At 46.4% G+C, this 17,898-nt stretch overlaps 1 protein-coding gene across 2 annotated transcripts in view; it reads right to left on the bottom strand.

Moving 5' to 3' along the window:
- The window catches only part of ADGRD1 (adhesion G protein-coupled receptor D1), a 304,783-nt gene that overhangs the window by 254,927 nt on the left and 31,958 nt on the right, over positions 1-17,898 (bottom strand). For both annotated transcript variants that reach the window (XM_084820329.1, XM_084820331.1), the window contains 4 exons: positions 16,208-16,363; positions 8,935-8,994; positions 7,843-7,960; positions 2,948-3,058 (listed from right to left, as the gene is read on the bottom strand). In XM_084820329.1, the coding sequence (XP_084676455.1) occupies positions 2,948-3,058; positions 7,843-7,960; positions 8,935-8,994; positions 16,208-16,363 (445 nt within the window). The remainder of the gene's footprint in view (positions 1-2,947; positions 3,059-7,842; positions 7,961-8,934; positions 8,995-16,207; positions 16,364-17,898) is intronic.

The following is a 17,898-nucleotide window of genomic DNA, read 5'->3' as shown; positions in this document are numbered from 1 at the left end:
TGCAGTTTGGGCAAATTATGTAAATTATAGCATAATTTGCACAAATTGCACAATTTGTGCATGATTTGTATAAATTGTGGTAGTACTCTGCATAATTTGCAAAAATTACAGCTGCAATTTGTGCAAACTGCTTTTTATGCACATTGTTAAAAGCCAAAAAATATCCCAGATTTTGAGTTGGGGGGCAGCCAAGTTGGGGGCACTGTAGAAATCCAGCGAGCACAAAAAGGGTCAGATTTCCCAGTGATGGACATCCCTAGATTAACAAAATCCATACACCCCAACCCAAGACAGCCGGATTTGGCCCCTGAGGGTCTTCATTCCTGATTTAGGCGAAAGGTCAAGGCATTCTTATTGAACCAGTACTTCAGGGTTGTTTTAACTTTGCACCCCACTGCTACATCTAGTTTATTGTTGCACTTCTACCTCTCTATCCTTTTTCTATTTTATTGTGACATTATTGTGCATGTTTTTGATCTACATGGTAAGTCACCTTGGGGGAGGGGAGGGGCATTTTTAGCCAAAAGGTCAGCTGTATCTATTCTAAATAGATTTTATTTATTTATTTATTATTTTATATATTGCACTTATACCCCGCCTTTTTTCCTCTTGCAAGGAACCCAAGGCAGCTTACATTATCCTCCTCCTCTCCGTTTTATCCTCACAACAACAACCCTGTGAGGTGGGTTGGGCTGAGAGTCTGTGACCGGCCCAAAGCCACCCAGTGAGCTTCCATGGCTGAGTGGGGACTAGAACCCGGATCTCCCAGTTCCCAGTCCAACACTCTTACCACTACACCACACTGGCTCTCTATACATATTTTGCTGTTTACCATGCAAGATTTGGAGATCGGACTAAAACTAAGAAGGGTTCTTTGGAGCAAGATAGATCAATGGAGCATGACAAAGGTGTACAAGTGTGTCATGCAACATAAGGGTGCTTAGGATCCCAGAGCTCAGCACACTTATAAAGAGTATGAAAATGTAAGATGAGAAGTATTGAATTTGGTTTAATAACAGTAGATCATATACTGGAATTGTTTTGACCTCTTTCTGAGCCCTTGTGATACTTGATCCCTGATCTATAACGGGATGTTTGGATTGTGTTCAGGACTTTGTTTACTTACTGGATTTTGGATCTGATCTTTATGTATGTCAGTTTTAATTTTCTGTTTTTGATAACCCTTCTTTAAAAAAAAATAGTAATAACATTACTCCATGTTCTTTGATTGCCCTCTTAGGAGGACTTCTTACTTTACGACCAACATGTGGAAGTCCTTTGAATCAGGCAGGAGAAGTGTCAGGCTGCCCTAGTTGTCCATTATTGCCTTTGGCTCAAAAACTAAAGCTTGGCTCCATGTTCCAGCCTTCCTCCTAAATTCCTCTTTGCGGCTTAGCATTCCTGCCTGCAGCTCTCACCTCCAATTTAGAAGAGAGAATTCTATGCCAGAGAGAATGCCTGATTAAGGCAGCAGTTTTATTGCATTCTTACATGTCCCATTGAATAAAGCAGGGCTTATTTCCAAGTAAACATGCGTACGATTACATTGTAAGACTGTGGCCTTAAACGCACTTCCTAGAGAGTAAGTGCCATTGAACACAATGGGCCTTACTTTTGAGTAAAACTGTACAGGCTTGCACTGGGTGTGTGCCAATAGCACAACCCAACCCTGCCGTGCCTCAGCGTAAAGTTAACATTCTGGTGGTAAGTCTTTTCCTGGACTGTACCACTTGGGGCCGTGGAGATGGACTGCATGTTTGAATGCCCCCCCATCTGAAAAATTTAGATTAAATACCAAATAAGGTCAGGGAATAGGGTATTCTCCCCATTGCAGAACTGTCAAACGTGATCACCACAACCTCCAGCCGATAGTGGTACTGTCCAGGAAAAGCTTCTCTGCTTGATTCTGCCAAATCTTTAAACAGAAACATAGGAAGCTGCCTTATTCTGAGTCAGACTTTTGTTTACACCAGGGGAAGACAGCGTCATAGGTCTGAGGGGATGCTTGCCCTCCTTGGGCATCCCAGTGCCTCCAGAAGGTGCTTCTCCATTGCCGGAAGTGGCCATGTGGCTGAAATCCCAGAGATTCTGCTGGGAAACAAGGCACGAGAGCCCGAATCACACTTGCCACAGTCCTCCAAATAGCAAAGATTGCAGAATCACGGCAGCAGCAGAATTGCCACTGTAACAGAATTGCGGCAACAATGAGTCGAGGGCTGAAAAAACAGCCAGGGGGGACCTCATTTGGCCCATGGGCCATGTGTTGGTCACCCCTGGTCTACACTGACCAGCAATGGTTTTCCAGGTTTTGAGACAAGAGTCATTCTCAGGTCTTCCAGGAGATGCCAGGGATTGAACCTGGCACCTTCTGCCTGCAAAGCATGGGCTGCCCCACTGAATTATGCCATTTTCTAATATAACTGACCCCTGAGACACAGGTTTCTGCTAAATGTGAGATTTTCAGGCTTTCCTACTCTCTCCAAGTAGATAAAACATCTGCACTCTAGTCTAACTTATCCTCTTCTTTATCACACGGCATACAGAAGAGGTGGACCGACAGTAAACAGTGGAGTGATGGAGTAACCGGGCAATTTCTGGTGGACCATGCAGTGCTTGGATTTCTTTCAAAGAATGCTGAATAAGGTGGGCCTTTGGGCCTGATCCATCAAGGCACTTTTTACCTTATTGTGCTCCCCTACGTCATTCATTATGGTAGAGCACATGCTTTGCATGCAGAACGACCCAGGTCTAATCCCAGCCATCTCCAGATAACAGGCTCTCAAGCAGCAGGGCTAGAAAACGTCCCTGCCTGAGACCTTAGAGAGCTACTGCCAGTCAGAGAAGGCAAAACTGGGTTGGGTGGTCTGACTCAGCAGGCTGCTTCGTACGTGCCATTAACAATGAACGGCAGCCCTCTCTCCTCCCTCCTTGTAAATCATGCCCTTACCTTGGTACTGGAAAGCTTCACCAGGGATGGAAATATAACTCTGCCCTTGCAAGGGGAAGCGGTAGCGAGGCACGTTCAGGAGTTGAGGAGGTATCTTGACCAAAGAGTAATCTACGTAATAATGCAAACGTAGGGCAAAAGCCAAGAAGAGGAAGAGAAGGAGAAGGAGAAGGAGAAGGAGAAGGAGAAGGAGAAGGAGAAGGAGAAGGAGAAGGAGAAGGAGAAGGAGAAGGAGAAGGAGAAGGGGAGGAAGAAGGAGAAGGGGAAGAGGAGGAGATGTAATCAATAATTTATATATTTATTTATTTAAAAGATTTTTAAGCCACCTGTCAGGGCACAATGCCCTCATGAGGCAGCTTACAATGTTATAAAAAACATGAACATCCAAACTTCAATTAAACATGCAGCAGCAGATGATGATTTTTAAACACCAAATGCAGACTGGAATAAATGGGGAAAATGCAACATCAGTCCTACTTAGAGTAGACCCATTAAAATAAATAGGACTTAGTCTGGACTAACTTCGGTTCCATGCATTTTAACGGGTCTACTCTAAGTAGGAATGATGTTGCATTTTGCCCAATGTGTCTTCCGGTTGTTGTGATTTAAAGCCAGCAGTGATGAGGCCATACATATCTCCCTAATGGAAGGAGTTCTAATGGTGTGGGGCCACCACTAAGAAAGCCCTCTCCCTAGAAGCTTCCAGTCTAATACCTTTGCTGGTGGGCCTGAGAGTAGGACACAAACCTTAATGCTTGGACAGGTTCATACAGGGGTAAGCAGCCCTTCAGATTATACAGACTGATGTCTCCACATGAGTGCCATACCTGGGGATGCTCTGGTGCGTAACTCATAGGCTAGAACAGTCTCCCCATCCTGGTGCCTTCCGGATGTTTTGGACTACAACTCCCAACATTCCTGGCCATTGGTCATGCTGGCTGGGGCTGATGGGAGCTGAGGTCCAAAACATCTGGAGGGCACCAGGTTGGGGAAGGCTGGGCGAAACAGCCTGCAGCAAACAAACACATCGTGAGGGTCCTGCACCAGGCCCTGCATGGAGGCACCAATTCACATGGTTGGAAGCCACTGGGTCCCCAAGCCTCCCCTTGGTGCCCCACACAGTATGTCTGCTGACAGTCTGGTCACAAAGCTGCTCGGAAGATCAGCGGTAAACTTGGGTGAGTATAGGGCTGGCGTCAGGGCAGGCATGGTTGGGCCCACACAGCAGCAGGGGTCCACTGGCAAGACCCCCCTGGACTTGCTCCTCCTCTTCACCCTTGCAACCTGCTTGCTCACCTGCCTCTCTCTGCGGGCCAATCAATGGAGGTGGTGAGAAGGAGGAGGAGCAGGAGATGCCACTGCCTAGTTACTCCCTGGCTCTCTGCCTGCCAAGCAAGCAGGTGGGAGCAATGACGAGAAAGAGGAGGAGGAGAGAGAGCAGCTGGGGACAAGGGTGGTGAGAAGGTGGACACACTGAGCGAGGGGCCCCACTGCGGGTGTCTTGCCCAAGGGCCCCCCAAAACCATGAGCTGGCACTGGGTGACTAGACCAGTCTACATCAGCTTCCAGGAAGAGCGTAACAGCAAGGGGAAGACCAGCCTGACCCTATCAACCAGCAAGAGAAGAAGCAGTTTGCCAAGAGCTTGCTTCCCACTGCTGACCTCTCTGCTGGAAAGTAGGGATGTGCGAAAGTCACTTACCTTTTCAAAGGGGTGATTTGCAGTGGGGGGGAGGCACTCTGCGCCTCCTCCCAAAATCCTAACCCAGCAACTCCACAGAGCTGCCGGCCGGGTGCATTTGCAGGTGTGCGGAGCCTGTGGATGCAAATGGTGGTGGCTACGGCTGCCATTTGCATTCCCTCTTTTTGCCGTGATAGGCTACATAAATATTTACGTAGCCTATCACGGCCTCCACAGGGATGCAAATGGCGTCCCTGCATTAGCTGTGATAGGCTACGTAAGTATTTATGTAGCCTATCATGGCCTAAATGGGGAAGCGAATGGCGGCCGCAGACCAAAACATAACAAAACCAAAAAACTGAAAATATAACAACATACTCCACAGTCCACAGTTTCAAATATTACAACGGGGGTGGGGGGGGGAGAAGAATAGATTACACATAAACTTCAGTAAAAACAGACTAGATATTCAAATATAAGTCTATTCGCAAGTGATGCCTATATCCCACCCTTTCAAATGCTGCTACTGTTGTTAAGTCTTCAATCCATTGCATTATAGGCAGTGAGCTTTTATCCTTCCTGTATTGTAGTATCAGTCTTTTAGCAGCCAAGAGCAGTTTGTTTTGAGTTCTGTCATTGCAATTTGTTGTAAGCTGCCTTGGGGATCACTCAACAGAATTACAGGGTAGATGAAATAAATGAATAAGCAACAACAAATGAAAAGAGACCAGGATCTTGCCCCAGCTGCCAGATTATGATACAATCATGATACACAGCCCAGAGCTTGTGGTCTCTTCCAATATTCTGCACAAGCATGGGAAATGTGCAAAATGTGGTACTGATGGGCACAGCCAAATCCCATTTTCTGGGCTCTTTTGGATATGAGGATAGGTTTGAAAAAAATAAACAAACTGAAGTGCATGAACTCTTCCTGGGGAAACCAAAATTCCAGAGGGAGAGCTGAGGATCTTTTGGGATCCTTGCACAAAGAGAGGAAGGGGTATAAAAGTGAGGAGACACAACGGGAGAGTAAGGTGTGAACAGTCTTACTCAATCATCACCGTCATTGATTGTATCCAGTGTTAGTCCTACTTCGAGTAGACCCACTGAAATTAGAACAGATCCATTGAATAGAGCCAACCCATTGAAATCCACTTCCAAAAGATGTAGTGAGGCCGGCCACCAATCTGGATGGCTTTAAAAGTGGATTGGACAAATTCATGGAGGAGAAGGCTATCAATGGCTACTAGTCCTGATGGCTATATGATACCTCCAGTATCAGAGGCAGTATGCCTGTGTACACCAGTTCCTGGGGAACATGGGCAGGAGGGTGTTGTTGCATTCATGTCCTGCTTGTGGGTTTCCTGTGGGCAGCTGGTTGGTCACTGTGTGAACCAAATGCTGGACTAGATGGACCCTTGGTCTGAATGATCCAGCATGGCTCTCCTTATGTAATGAATGGGACTTAAGTTAGATTAATATCATATTGGATATAAGCCAGTAATAATAATTACAGATTTCATAATTCATTTTTCCACAGTGCAGAATAGCACCTTGGCACAGGTTTTTTTAAACATTTTGTATATATTTATGCATATTGCAAAAGGGCGTGGAATAGCCAGGACTAATATGCAATAGATGCTGCATAATGCTGGGCATCAAGTGATAATTGCAATCAATGTGCGAAACACATTTAGGGTTGGCGGAGAATTTCTCCACAAATCTTCGGGATGCCGAGTGCCGATGCATTCGGCCCCCCGAAAGTGTTGGGGAAATTCTCCGCCGGCCCCCCACCCCCCCCGGATGGGACTTACCTTCGGCGAATGTCCCTCTCGGCGGCGGGTCCCGGTGGCGGTTCGGTGGCGGTTCGGTGGGGGCGGCGGCCGGTCTCCCGACCAGCTGCCGCCGCCGCCATTGCAAAAAAAAAAAGGAAAGTAAAACAAAAAACAAAAACACCCGTGATAGGCTACGTAACGATTTACGTAGCCTATCATGGCTAGATTTCCAAAGTCAGCCGTGATAGGCTATGTAAATCGTCACGTAGCCTATCACGGGTGACTTTGAAAAAAGAAAAAAAAAAGCGCCTACGCAAATGGCGGCTCCCATGGGGACCGCCATTTGCGTTCCTTATTTTGGCACGTCTAGTCCACGTAAAGATTTACGTAGACTACAGCGAAAATAAGGGAACGCTATTTGCATTGCCCTTATTTTCGCCGTAGTCTACGTAAATCTTTACATAGATTAGACGTGCCAAAAAAAAAAGCGCGTACGCAAATGGCGGCTCCCATGGGGACCGCCATTTGCGTTCCTTATTTTGGCACGTCTAGTCCACGTAAAGATTTACGTAGACTACAGCGAAAATAAGGGAACGCTATTTGCGTTGCCCTTATTTTCGCCGTAGTCTATGTAAATCTTTACATAGACTAGACGTGCCAAAAAAAAAGCGCGTACGCAAATGGCGGCTCCCATGGGGACCGCCATTTGCGTTCCTTATTTTGGCACGTCTAGTCTACGTAAAGATTTACGTAGACTACGGCAAAAATAAGGGCAACGCAAATAGCGTTCCCTTATTTTCGCCATAGTCTACGTAAATCTTTACGTAGACTAGACATGCCAAAATAAGGAACGCAAATGGCGGTCCCCATGGGAGCCGCCATTTGCGTACGCGCTTTTCTTTTTTCTTTTTTCAAAATCACCCCTGATAGGCTATGTGACGATTTACATAGCCTATCACGGCTGACTTTGGAAATCTAGCACACGGGTGTGTGTGTGTTTTACTTTTTTTTTCGCGGCCGGGTAGACTGGGCGCTCCTACCCGGCCTGAATTTCGCCGGCGAGGGATGGGGCGCCTCCCCCCCCTCGCCTGAACTTCGGGGGGAGAACCGAAGCGCCTCCCCCCCACCGCGAAGCAAGCTTCGAGAACAGGTAAGGGACTTTCGTCCATCCCTAAATTGACCATAAGAAATCCACTTTGGGAGACCTGATGTATAACTCAGTCAAACGGGATGGATTGATTTTGCTTCCTTTCCTGTGTTAATTGTTTAAACCCTTTTGTTATAGATGCAGCCTTCCCCTGCATCCAATTAAAAGGGGGGAGGAAAGCTTCCTGCTGCGTGTCAGCAAGTGAAAAGCTGCAGACATGGAGCTGTCATATTGTGATTATCCAGACTCTGGTCTCCAAGAGAGGTGCTGGCACGTGTGCCAAATAGACCTCACCTGCCACGGATGATGTGCCTTCGACAGTTATGGTTGATGGGCTCCCTCCCAGATTGTGAGCCACATGGAACATCACACTGTCAATTGTTTCAGCTAACCCTCCAGCGATGGGCGCTGTCTGGAAACCAAAGAAAAAGAAGAAAAGGGCCACAATCGTGAGCAGGTGGAGTCGCAGAGTGAGTCTCATGTCCAAAGCAGGGGGCAGGCTTGAGAAATGAACGTCACTCATTGAAGGGGTCATAGCTGGTGACGTGAAGGCAAAACAATGGCTTGACAGTCAGACACACATGTATAGGCAGTCAACAAGAAGCCCAGTCAAGTTGCTCAGACTGAGGAGTCATCCAGTTTTATAAAATCAGAGGTGGACCCTATCAGTTCCTTGTGTCACCTGATCCCTGCCATGCTGGCAGCTACAGTACCACCCACTGGTCATCTCTAGTGTTAGCACTGCACTGCAGCAAAGACCAGGTTACTAGCTTTCTTGGAAAGCACAATGCCCCAGTGACATCAGAAGAAAAGCGCCTAGGCTCCAAGCCCCCGCCCCCATGCCCCACCTTACAGAAGGTTCCAAACTGGGAACACACTGCCTAAACCTGAGGCCCAATCCACCTATCATATCACTTGATCTGTCATCACTTTGATACCTCTCAGTCAACTGCCTTCGATAAAAAATGCTTTGTGTTCAAAGGTTGACATCGTGGGCACAAATACACACACACACACGCTCATCACTTGAAGGTTGCAACATCCAGAGGCGTGTGTGTGTGTGTGTGTGTGTGTGTGTGTGAGAGAGAGAGAGAGAGAGAGAGAGAGAATGGGTGATTACTGATCAAATAGTACAAATAGAACTTCCATATCACCTCTGAGAGCAAATACGTGTTTCCAAGTCCTCAGATGGGGAAAAAAAATCTTAGGAGAGGCAATTTGGAACTGAGAAGCTGTGGCCAGGGAGAGGGTGATGCAGCCCTCCCTTTCCACCATGTCTCCATTAAAAATTCTCCTCTCCTAAAATGACGTTTTGTGGTGGGGGGAAAAGGGGTAGTTAGTGACATGTGTCTGCATGTAAGGTGGAGCGAGGCCTTCAGGCATTACCTGTGATATATCAATCCAGCCAGGGAGTGAAAGCACACCTTCGATTGCTTTAAAGAAAACCTACAAATAAATAATGCCCAGGTTATTTCGTTATAACATCATCACACACACACACACACACACACACAAAAACACACACACGGGGCACCCTGCAAGGAAACAGCATGTGAAGCAGGGCTCCCCTAGGGGTATATAGTCACTCTAAAATAATAGACACATATTCATGCATGTCACAGCCAGACATCCTTGCCTGATGCCTAGCTCGTTAGGTATGGCACGGTAATATTTTAAAGCAATAGGATATTTGTTGACACTAACAGGACAATAAAACTCCAGTTACATTAGCATTCATTTATTCCCCTGCGCAAGATACTTGAACACGCAGGTAGGAATTGGATGAAATTGACCAAGTCTGGGGGAGGGAGGGCGAGAGATGCCTGTAGAATATAAATGAGGTTGCAGTCCTTTAAAATATATATATATATATATTATTATTATTATTATTATTTAAAATGTTTGTTACAAGATCAAAAAAAAAAAAGAGTAGTCCTCTCACTTAAGACATCCACAGGAATTGTTCCAACAAACCAACAGGAAGGGGACTCTGTTATGGTTTCCTTTCCCATTCATAGAATCATAAAATCAAAGAATAGCCGGGTTGGAAGGGGCCTATAAGACCATCGAGTCCAACCCCCTGCTCACTGCAGGAATCTAACTCAAAAGCATCCCCAACAGATGGCTGTCCAGCTTCATCTTGAATCCTCCAGTGTGGGAGAGCCCAGCACTTCCCCAGGCAATTGGTTCCATTGTCGTATTGCTTTAACAGGAAGTTTTTCCTGATGTTCAGCCAGAATCTGGCTTCCTGTAACTTCAGCCCATTATTCTGTGTCCTGCATTCTGGGATGATCGAGAAGAGATCCTGGCCTTCCTCTCTGTGACAAGCTTTCAGGTACTTGAAGAGCACTATCATATCTCCCCTCAGTCTTCTCTTCTCAAGGCTAAGCCTGCCCAGTTCTTTCAGTCTCTCTTCATAGAGCTTTGTTTCCAGTCCCCTGATCATCTTTGTTGCCCTCCTCTGAACCCTCTCCGGCTTGCCTGCATCCTTCATTCATAAAGTGTGGTGCCCAGAACTGGACACAGTACTCAAGATGAGGCCTAACCAATGCTGAGTAGAGGGGAACTAGTACTTCCCAGGACTTGGAAGCTATACTTCTATTAATGCAGCCCAAAATAACATTTGCCTTTTTTGCAGTGACATCACATTGTTAGCTCATATTCAGCTTGTGATCTACAACAATTCCAAGATCCTTCTCACTTGTAGTATTTTTAAGCCAAGTATTCCCCATCTTGTAACTGTGCATTTGGTTTCTTTTTCCTAGGTGCAGAACTTGGCATTTATCCCTATTCCAACGTTGAATCAATCCCCTTTGTTTATATTTCTACTACCGAAAGATTTTTCAGTAGAGGAAGGGCCGTAGCTCAGTCGTGAGGCACATACTTCGCATCCAGAAGGCATCAGAGGCACATTTGGTGGGGTTGCAAGACAGGGCCTTCTGGGTGGCTGCTGCCAAGCTCTGGAACTCCCTGCTGAAGGAGGCTAGCTTGGCCCCCTCTCTGTTGTACTTCCTCAGGCAGACAAGGCCTCTTTGTATTCAGGCAGGCCTTTGGCATTGAAACTGCTTTGTTGCTGGGGGGGTGTCCAAAATTGGCTGGCGTTGCTTTTTTTTTCTTTTATTGTTGTGTTTTTCATTGTGTTTTTAGGGCACAATCCTATGGAGATAGACATCAGCTTCCAAACTTGGAGGACGATGCCTATCCAATGCAGGACAGCTGGAGCAGATTGATCCAGATTAAGCCCAAGTGGGGGCAAAGGGTGAAAGCCCCTTCCCCCCATGCTAGGGTCTCAAACTGTATTGTGGGGGCAGGCGGGAACTGGCATTTAAAAGAAAGCTCAAGTGAATGAATGTACTATTACTGTACATGTTTGTTCTTTGTTGGGGTACCATAACCGTGCCAACACTAGGTAGTATCCAATGTTAGCCCTACTTAGAGTAGATCCATGGGAATGAATGGGACTATTCATTTCCATGGGTCTACTCTAAGTAGGGTTTACATTGGTGACTACCCAGTGTTGGGAATAATTCTTGTTAGAAGCAATATCATGCCTTAGAACAGGGGTGTTGAACTTCAGGTCCGTGGGCCAAATTTCCCCCAGCTGGGGTCCCAGTCCAGCCCTCCAGAGTTCACCAGATGGCCATGACTCCTTCCCCTAGTCCCACCCATTTTCCTTCCCGACCGCCGACCATTTGGTGGTTTTCAAGTTTTGCATGGGGTTTTTTTGCTCATTCTAAAAGGTTGAATGCGGCGGAATGCCTCGCCTAAGGTTTAGTGACCGGCAATAAAAGCTTCAGGCTAAAATGTGCTGGTATTTGCCCCTTTTAACTTTGGTCCCATCCACCACTGGAATGTGGCCCCCAAGAGTTTCTCTGAAACTGAATTTGGCCCTCGGACTGAAAGAGGTTCAACACTCCTTCCATAGAACACTCCAAATGGGACTAGTGAACTAGCCAAGCAATCCAAGCAACAATCTCACCAAAAATCTTCACATCTGGTACTGCAAAACCCTCCTTCTGTCATGCTAAGAACATAAGAAGAGCCCTGCTGGATCAGACCAAGGGTCCATCTAGCCCAGCATTCTGTTCACACAGTGGCCAACCAGCTGCCCACAAGAAACCCACAAGCAGGACACAAGTGCAACAGCACCTTCCCGCCCGTGTTCCCCAGCAACTGATGCACATAGGCTCACTGCCTCTGGTACTGGAGGTAGCACATAGCCATCAGGACTAGTAGCCATTGATAGCCTTTCCTCCAGGAATTTGTCCAACGCCCTTTTAAAGCCATCCAAATTAGTGGCCATCACTCCTTCCTGCGGTAGCGAATTCCATAGTTCAACTCTGCGCTGTGTGAAGAAGCCCTTCCTTTCATCTGTCCTGAATCTCCCACCAATCAGTTTCACGGGAGGACCCTATTGGATTCTAGTATTATGAGAGAGGGAGAAAAATCCCTCCCTATCCACATTCTCCACACCATACATAATTTTGTGGACCTCTGTCATGTCTCCCCTTACCCTCCTTTTTTCCAAGCTAAACAATCCCAGCTGTTGTAACCTTCCCTCATAGGAGAGATGCTCCAACCCCTTGATCATTTCAGTTGCCCTTTTCTGCACTGTTTTGTAATGTTTTACCACCGACTTATTCCTTCTTACTTCCCCAGACAAAGAAATCAAAATTTCCCAGTATTTTTTTAAAGAGGATATAGGCCCAAACAAAGGTTTATTACAAAAGAGAAATAATAGTACAGACATCATTGACAATTTAACTGCTGATATTCTTACAGGCCTTGTCAATATCAGTGGGTGGTATCCAATATTAGTCCTACATAGAATAGACCCATTGAAATGAATGGGACTTAAGTTAGTTGTGACTAATTTAAGTCTCAGTCATTTCAATGGTTCCACTCTACATAGGATTAACATTGGATACCACCCAGTGTATCCCAGCATTCTGATTCAATTTGCACAAGAACCGGGTTATAATTCAAGTTAAACAACTGATGGAGATCTGTACGATTTCTGATTTCCACCCTCCCCCAAATTGGTCTTTTGCTTTTTTAGTCTACCTTGGCCCCTCCTAGGCACCCTAGACCATGAACCTGGTATACGTTTCATATAAAAATGGAAATTGGGACTAATATTCTATTACTTTTCCTTTTGTCTGAGCCACTAATCTGTATCTCTGCTGCCATAACCCATGGGTTTAGCAGCACAATCGCTATCAAAATCACAGCCGATTAAAGTCACAGCCATCATTCTGGCCGGCATTAAAAAGAGGAATAATCCTCCTGCCGCTACAAAATCAATGCCAAAGTTTTGTTAGCAGAAAGTGACTCCTTGACCCCAGCTATCTGAAATCCTCCAGGCAATGCTGACTGTAATGCACAAAGAAAAAAGGAAGGGCAGATAGCGAGAGCCATTCAGCTCAGCCAGATAACAGGACTGATATGGAAAATCCACAGAAGTCAGCAGAAATGCTGTCCAAATTAAAAGAGGGAAATGACCCGTGAGGGTCACTGGGCTCTCTCACAGCCCAAAGGGGGTAAGTGTCAGGAATGAATCTGAGCATGTGGAGATGTCTGGCAGCTCAGATTTGGAATCAGAATGGGAACAGCCAGAACAGAGGGAGGCACCCTCCCTAGTGAGCCCAGATACAATGAGACTTTCTTCCCAAGACCTTGACACACAGATGGCCCAGCCTGAATGGCTCCCCCATTCCTCCACCATGAGAACCCGGGTTTCAGAGGAGGGGGAGGAGGAGGAGGAGGGGCATGACTTGAAGGATGCTAGGGTCCATCGCAGAGCAAAGCGGGAAAAGTTAGGGGCAGGGCTCAGATGCCCAGGTTGACCACTCGTGGAAGCCAACATAAGAAGGAGCCACCCTAAGGGAGAGGCATCCCTATGAAGCTAGTCTGGCTTAGAAGTTCTTGCCCAGACAAAGGAATGTGACAGTAAGACCTCATTGAGAAGAACATGCTTCCCCCTGCTTCTCCACAGCTACCAGCCCCAGCCAGCAAAGCCTTCATGGCCTAGCCCAGGGTGTTGAGCCTCCTTCAGCCTGGGGCCGATTTCCATTCTGGAGAAGTGCTTGAGAGCTGCATTCCTGTGGGGAGCTTGAGGGCTGCATTCCGCCCCCCCTCACAATCTACACACTCCAGGAAACAGAGCTTCAGGCCAACACCACTTCATTAGTAAACAACTAACTTATTTACAAATGCAGATTCTGGGTAACTCTCAGACTGCATAGAACCAGCTAATCCACACATCTATGAATATCAATAGAGGAGATGAAGTGGAAGTTAGAGAAGTTGCCAGCAGGCCCACTAGGGAGGGTGCCTCCTTTTGTTCTTGCTGTTCCCATTCTGATTCCAAATCTGAGCTGCCAGACATCTCCACATGCTCAGATTCAATCCTGACATCTAGCATATTTCAGTTTAAAGCTTTTACTGCCTGGAACTAAGCTTTAGGAGAAGCATTTCAACCTTTTGGAATGAGGGGACAGGGGGAGAACTGCACAAAAACCGGGAAACCACTAAACAATTGGTGGCTGGGGGGAAAGGGGTGGGGCCAGTAGAAGGGGTGGGGCCATCTGGGGAACCTGGAGGGCCAAACTGGGATCTTAAGAGGGCTGAATTTGGCCCCTGGGCCTGAGCTTCCCCACCCCTATGCTAGGGCCACTCCCATATCTTCACAGATTGGATGGAAACCATTTCCCTCCACACACATAGAGTTTCTCTTTTAGGTGGTATGTGTGTGTGTGCGGGGGGGGGGGGGGAGATGTATAAAAATGACCACTATAGATCCTCTTGTTTGGTTAACCTTACTTTTCCCAAGCTCAGGCAAGCCTTTGTGGGGGGGTTGGAGAGAACCTTTTTGGCTCCAATTGCTGTGTGTGATGCTAGCTCGTCGGGGGTCAGACACTGTCAGATATTGGATTGGCCTTCCCCTTCACAATCAACACCACAATAGACAACGCTTCAGGCTAATATGACTTTATTTTGCTAGAGCCTAGTCTCTGTACAAATGCAGATTCAAGGAAAACTCTCAAGCTGCCCCCAGGCTGTAAACACCGAATCAATGATCTCTAAGCAGAGGAGACGAACCAGAGGGAGAGAACATTGCCAGCTATTTGGGGTATGAACCTCCTGGCCAAGCTAGCTTCGCAGGGATGCTTCCCTTAGGGTGGCTCCCTCCTACGCTGGCTTCCAAGAGTGGCTATCCAGGCGGAGCATCTGAGCCCTCTCCTCTCCCTAACTTTTCCCGCTTTGTTTGTGTCATGCCCTAGCATCTTTCAAGTCACTCCCCTGTTGTTCCTCCTCCTCGGAAATGTGAGTTCTCACAGTGGAGGGAGGGGGCAAGGACTCAGTCTGGGCCATCTGTTGGTCAAGGTCTTGAGAAGACTCTCTTCCAGAGTTTTGGCTCACTAAAAAAAGTACCTCCCCCGGCCTCTAACCTAGCTGCTGCTCCAACTTGGATTCAAAATCAGAGCTGTCAGACATCTCAAGGCACTTAAACTCATCCCTGCAGACACCACATATATATATATACACACACACACACACACACACACACACACAGCTGCTGGCAGCAACAGGAAAAGAGGCATCTGTATGAGGAGCTCTGTGGGTGGTAGTGGAGAGCACAGGCAGCAGGAAATTGTTGGGGGGAATTTGGCAGGGACTCAGGGCACCCTTGGGCCACAGTAAAGGCCTTGGAGGGCCGCATATGTGTGCCCCCGCCCCCGCAGGCTGCAGGTTGTGCACCCATGATTTACAGCTATCTATTTTCAGATGATAATGACTGATATCTCTGAATTGCTCAGGCCCAGTATATTTTTTTTCCAGCATCGCTGAGATAGAACATCACTTCTTTTCATTATGTTCTCAAGAATCTTCTTTTAAGTTTCCAGATACTGTCTTATTGGGATTACGCTCAAAAACTATCTCAGAAAAGATACGGTAGTATTTATGGTCAGTTCTTGACGTTTATGAGATGTATAAGCAGGCGCTTTTTGCAATGGCTTTTAGAAGGATCCATGCAAAAGTGCTATCAGAGAGTGCTTTAAACTCCTGTGGTGATGCTGTGATTTGATCATAATTGTATTAATTATTGCATTTTTAATACTGTGTTTTATAGATATATCATTTTCAGTCATTGTATTTGCAAATGTGATCTGTTGCTGTCACATATTTGGGACTGCATTGTGAATTTTGGGAAAAGCCTTTGGCCATATGCAATAAAAGTTTGGCCTGATCTTTTAGTGAATGCATGGGTGGCAGGGAGCAAGTTCCTACCCACTATTCATGCCCACCCGAATACCAATGCACCTGCTGGAGTAGCCAATAATTTATTTACCACCAGACAAGCCCACCACTTGTCATTTCATCCCCATGATATTTTTTCTCAATCCACAAACCTAGGTCCTCATGGCCAGCTCTACAAACAGCCTTGTTTGATTAAGATATGAAAGGAATTACCTTAGCACATTGACTAACAAGTGAAGGGGAAATTTACCTCAGTAAATTGACTAACAGATGAAATACGTTTATCTCAGTCAATTGCTAAATTACCTCAGTATGCTGATTGACAGGCGAAGACAAATTGCCTCTGTAAATTGATAAAGTACTTCAGTACACTGATTAACAGGTGAAGAAAATTTACCTCACTGAGGTTGAAGGCACTATTTGCCGTAATAGATTCATTCGGTAAGGCTTGTAAAATGTTTTCCAGATACTCCGTCATGGTGCCTGTGTGTTGGAAGTTTCCTCTCTCCTTCGTAAGGTTGGTTATGATGGGCTGGTAGGCATTGCTAGACAACTGAAGGACAGACGCAAAAAATTATTGACACTTCTTGTTCCTCACCTTCCTAATCATTGAAAGAAATGGTCACTTTGATCATCACATGGCCTTCAGAATCTGGGGTGGGCAATTTGTGGCCCTCCTGATGTTTTGGCTTACAACTCCCATCATTCCTCACCATTGGCTATGCTGGCAAGGGCTGACGGGAGTTGTAGGCCAAAACATCTGGAGGGCAACAAGTTGCCCACTCCTCTTCTAAATGTTATGTCCCAAAACAGATAGATGCAGCAACTGTCTGCCCTTACAGCAGAACCTCAAAGAGATGAATTTACTGGAAATTTTATTTTTTAGAAAAATGAATGTTTTGCCTTTCAGCTTCCTTGAAGGGGCTCCCAAAGTGTCTTCCAGATTAAAAACACAAGGATACAATTGAATATGGGGATAACTCAATGAATGTTCGTGAGTTGGTTTACCACTGCAGCCTCCTCTCTGGTTGGCTGTTCTTGCACCTGAGTCCTTTTTTTGCTCTGTCCAAAACTCCACTGCCAAAACAATCCCTCTCTTTTGTTTATCATATCTAGGACAAGTTCTTAATCTTTACTGTGAAAACTCTCCACAGCCATGCTGTGCTATCTATATGGCCCCCAATTTCCCATTATCCCCTTGCCAGCAATCTCTGTGGCTCCAATTCTACCACCTTCAACCACTTGCAAGTCTCTTCCCTCCTTAAGAGGACTGCTTCCTTTCTCCCTTACCACCCTGTAGGGGCTGTTCATACAACATGCTAACCCACACTCAGTGGTTGAGTTGAACTTTGGGTTGTTTGTTGAACTGTGGGTTAGTGTGTTCTCTGAACCCAGAACATTTTCTTCAGGGTGGTTTGTTAACCATGCAGTGCGGCTTGTTAACCACCTGAACAACCCAACAACAAACCCATGGGTTCTCAAGGTACCTTGTTTGAGAAAAACAAGCCACACTACATGGTTCACAAGCCACCCTGCAGAAAATGTCCTGGGTTCAGACAACATGCTAACCCACAATTCAACAAACAATCCACAGTTCAACAAACAGCCCACACTCAACCACAGAGTGCGGGTTTGCATGTTGTGCGAACCCAGGCTTTGTGGCCCTTATACTCTCTCCCAAAATGCCTGCTTGGTGTTACCTCTTTTACTTCCTTCAACTCTCTCCTCAAGCACAGCTCTTCCATGAAGTCTTTCAACTTAACCTCTTAGTCCTCACACCCAACTGAAAGAATGCCTGGGGCTGCAATCCTCTACCTACTACATGGGAGTAATGCCCATTGAACTCCAGGGGCCTTACTTCTGGGTCAATACATGTAGCATTGCACTGTTAGTATGCATCACTGCTTCCATTCACATTTTATCCCATATGACCTCGCCTGTCTCCTTCCCTTCCCTCTATTGTCTAAAAAGGTGTCCCCAACCAGTCGTGTCTGACTCTAGGGTGTGGTGCTTATCTTCATTTCTAAGCCGAAGAGCCAGCACTGTCCGAAGACGCTTCTGTGGTCATGTGGCCGGCATGACTGAACA

The sequence above is a fragment of the Heloderma suspectum genome, chromosome 13, assembly GCF_057233095.1.
Source record: "Heloderma suspectum isolate Gila_16-S chromosome 13, 16-S_ref, whole genome shotgun sequence".
Taxonomy (NCBI): Eukaryota; Metazoa; Chordata; class Lepidosauria; order Squamata; family Helodermatidae; genus Heloderma; species Heloderma suspectum.
This window is presented reverse-complemented; position numbering and strand designations above follow the sequence as displayed.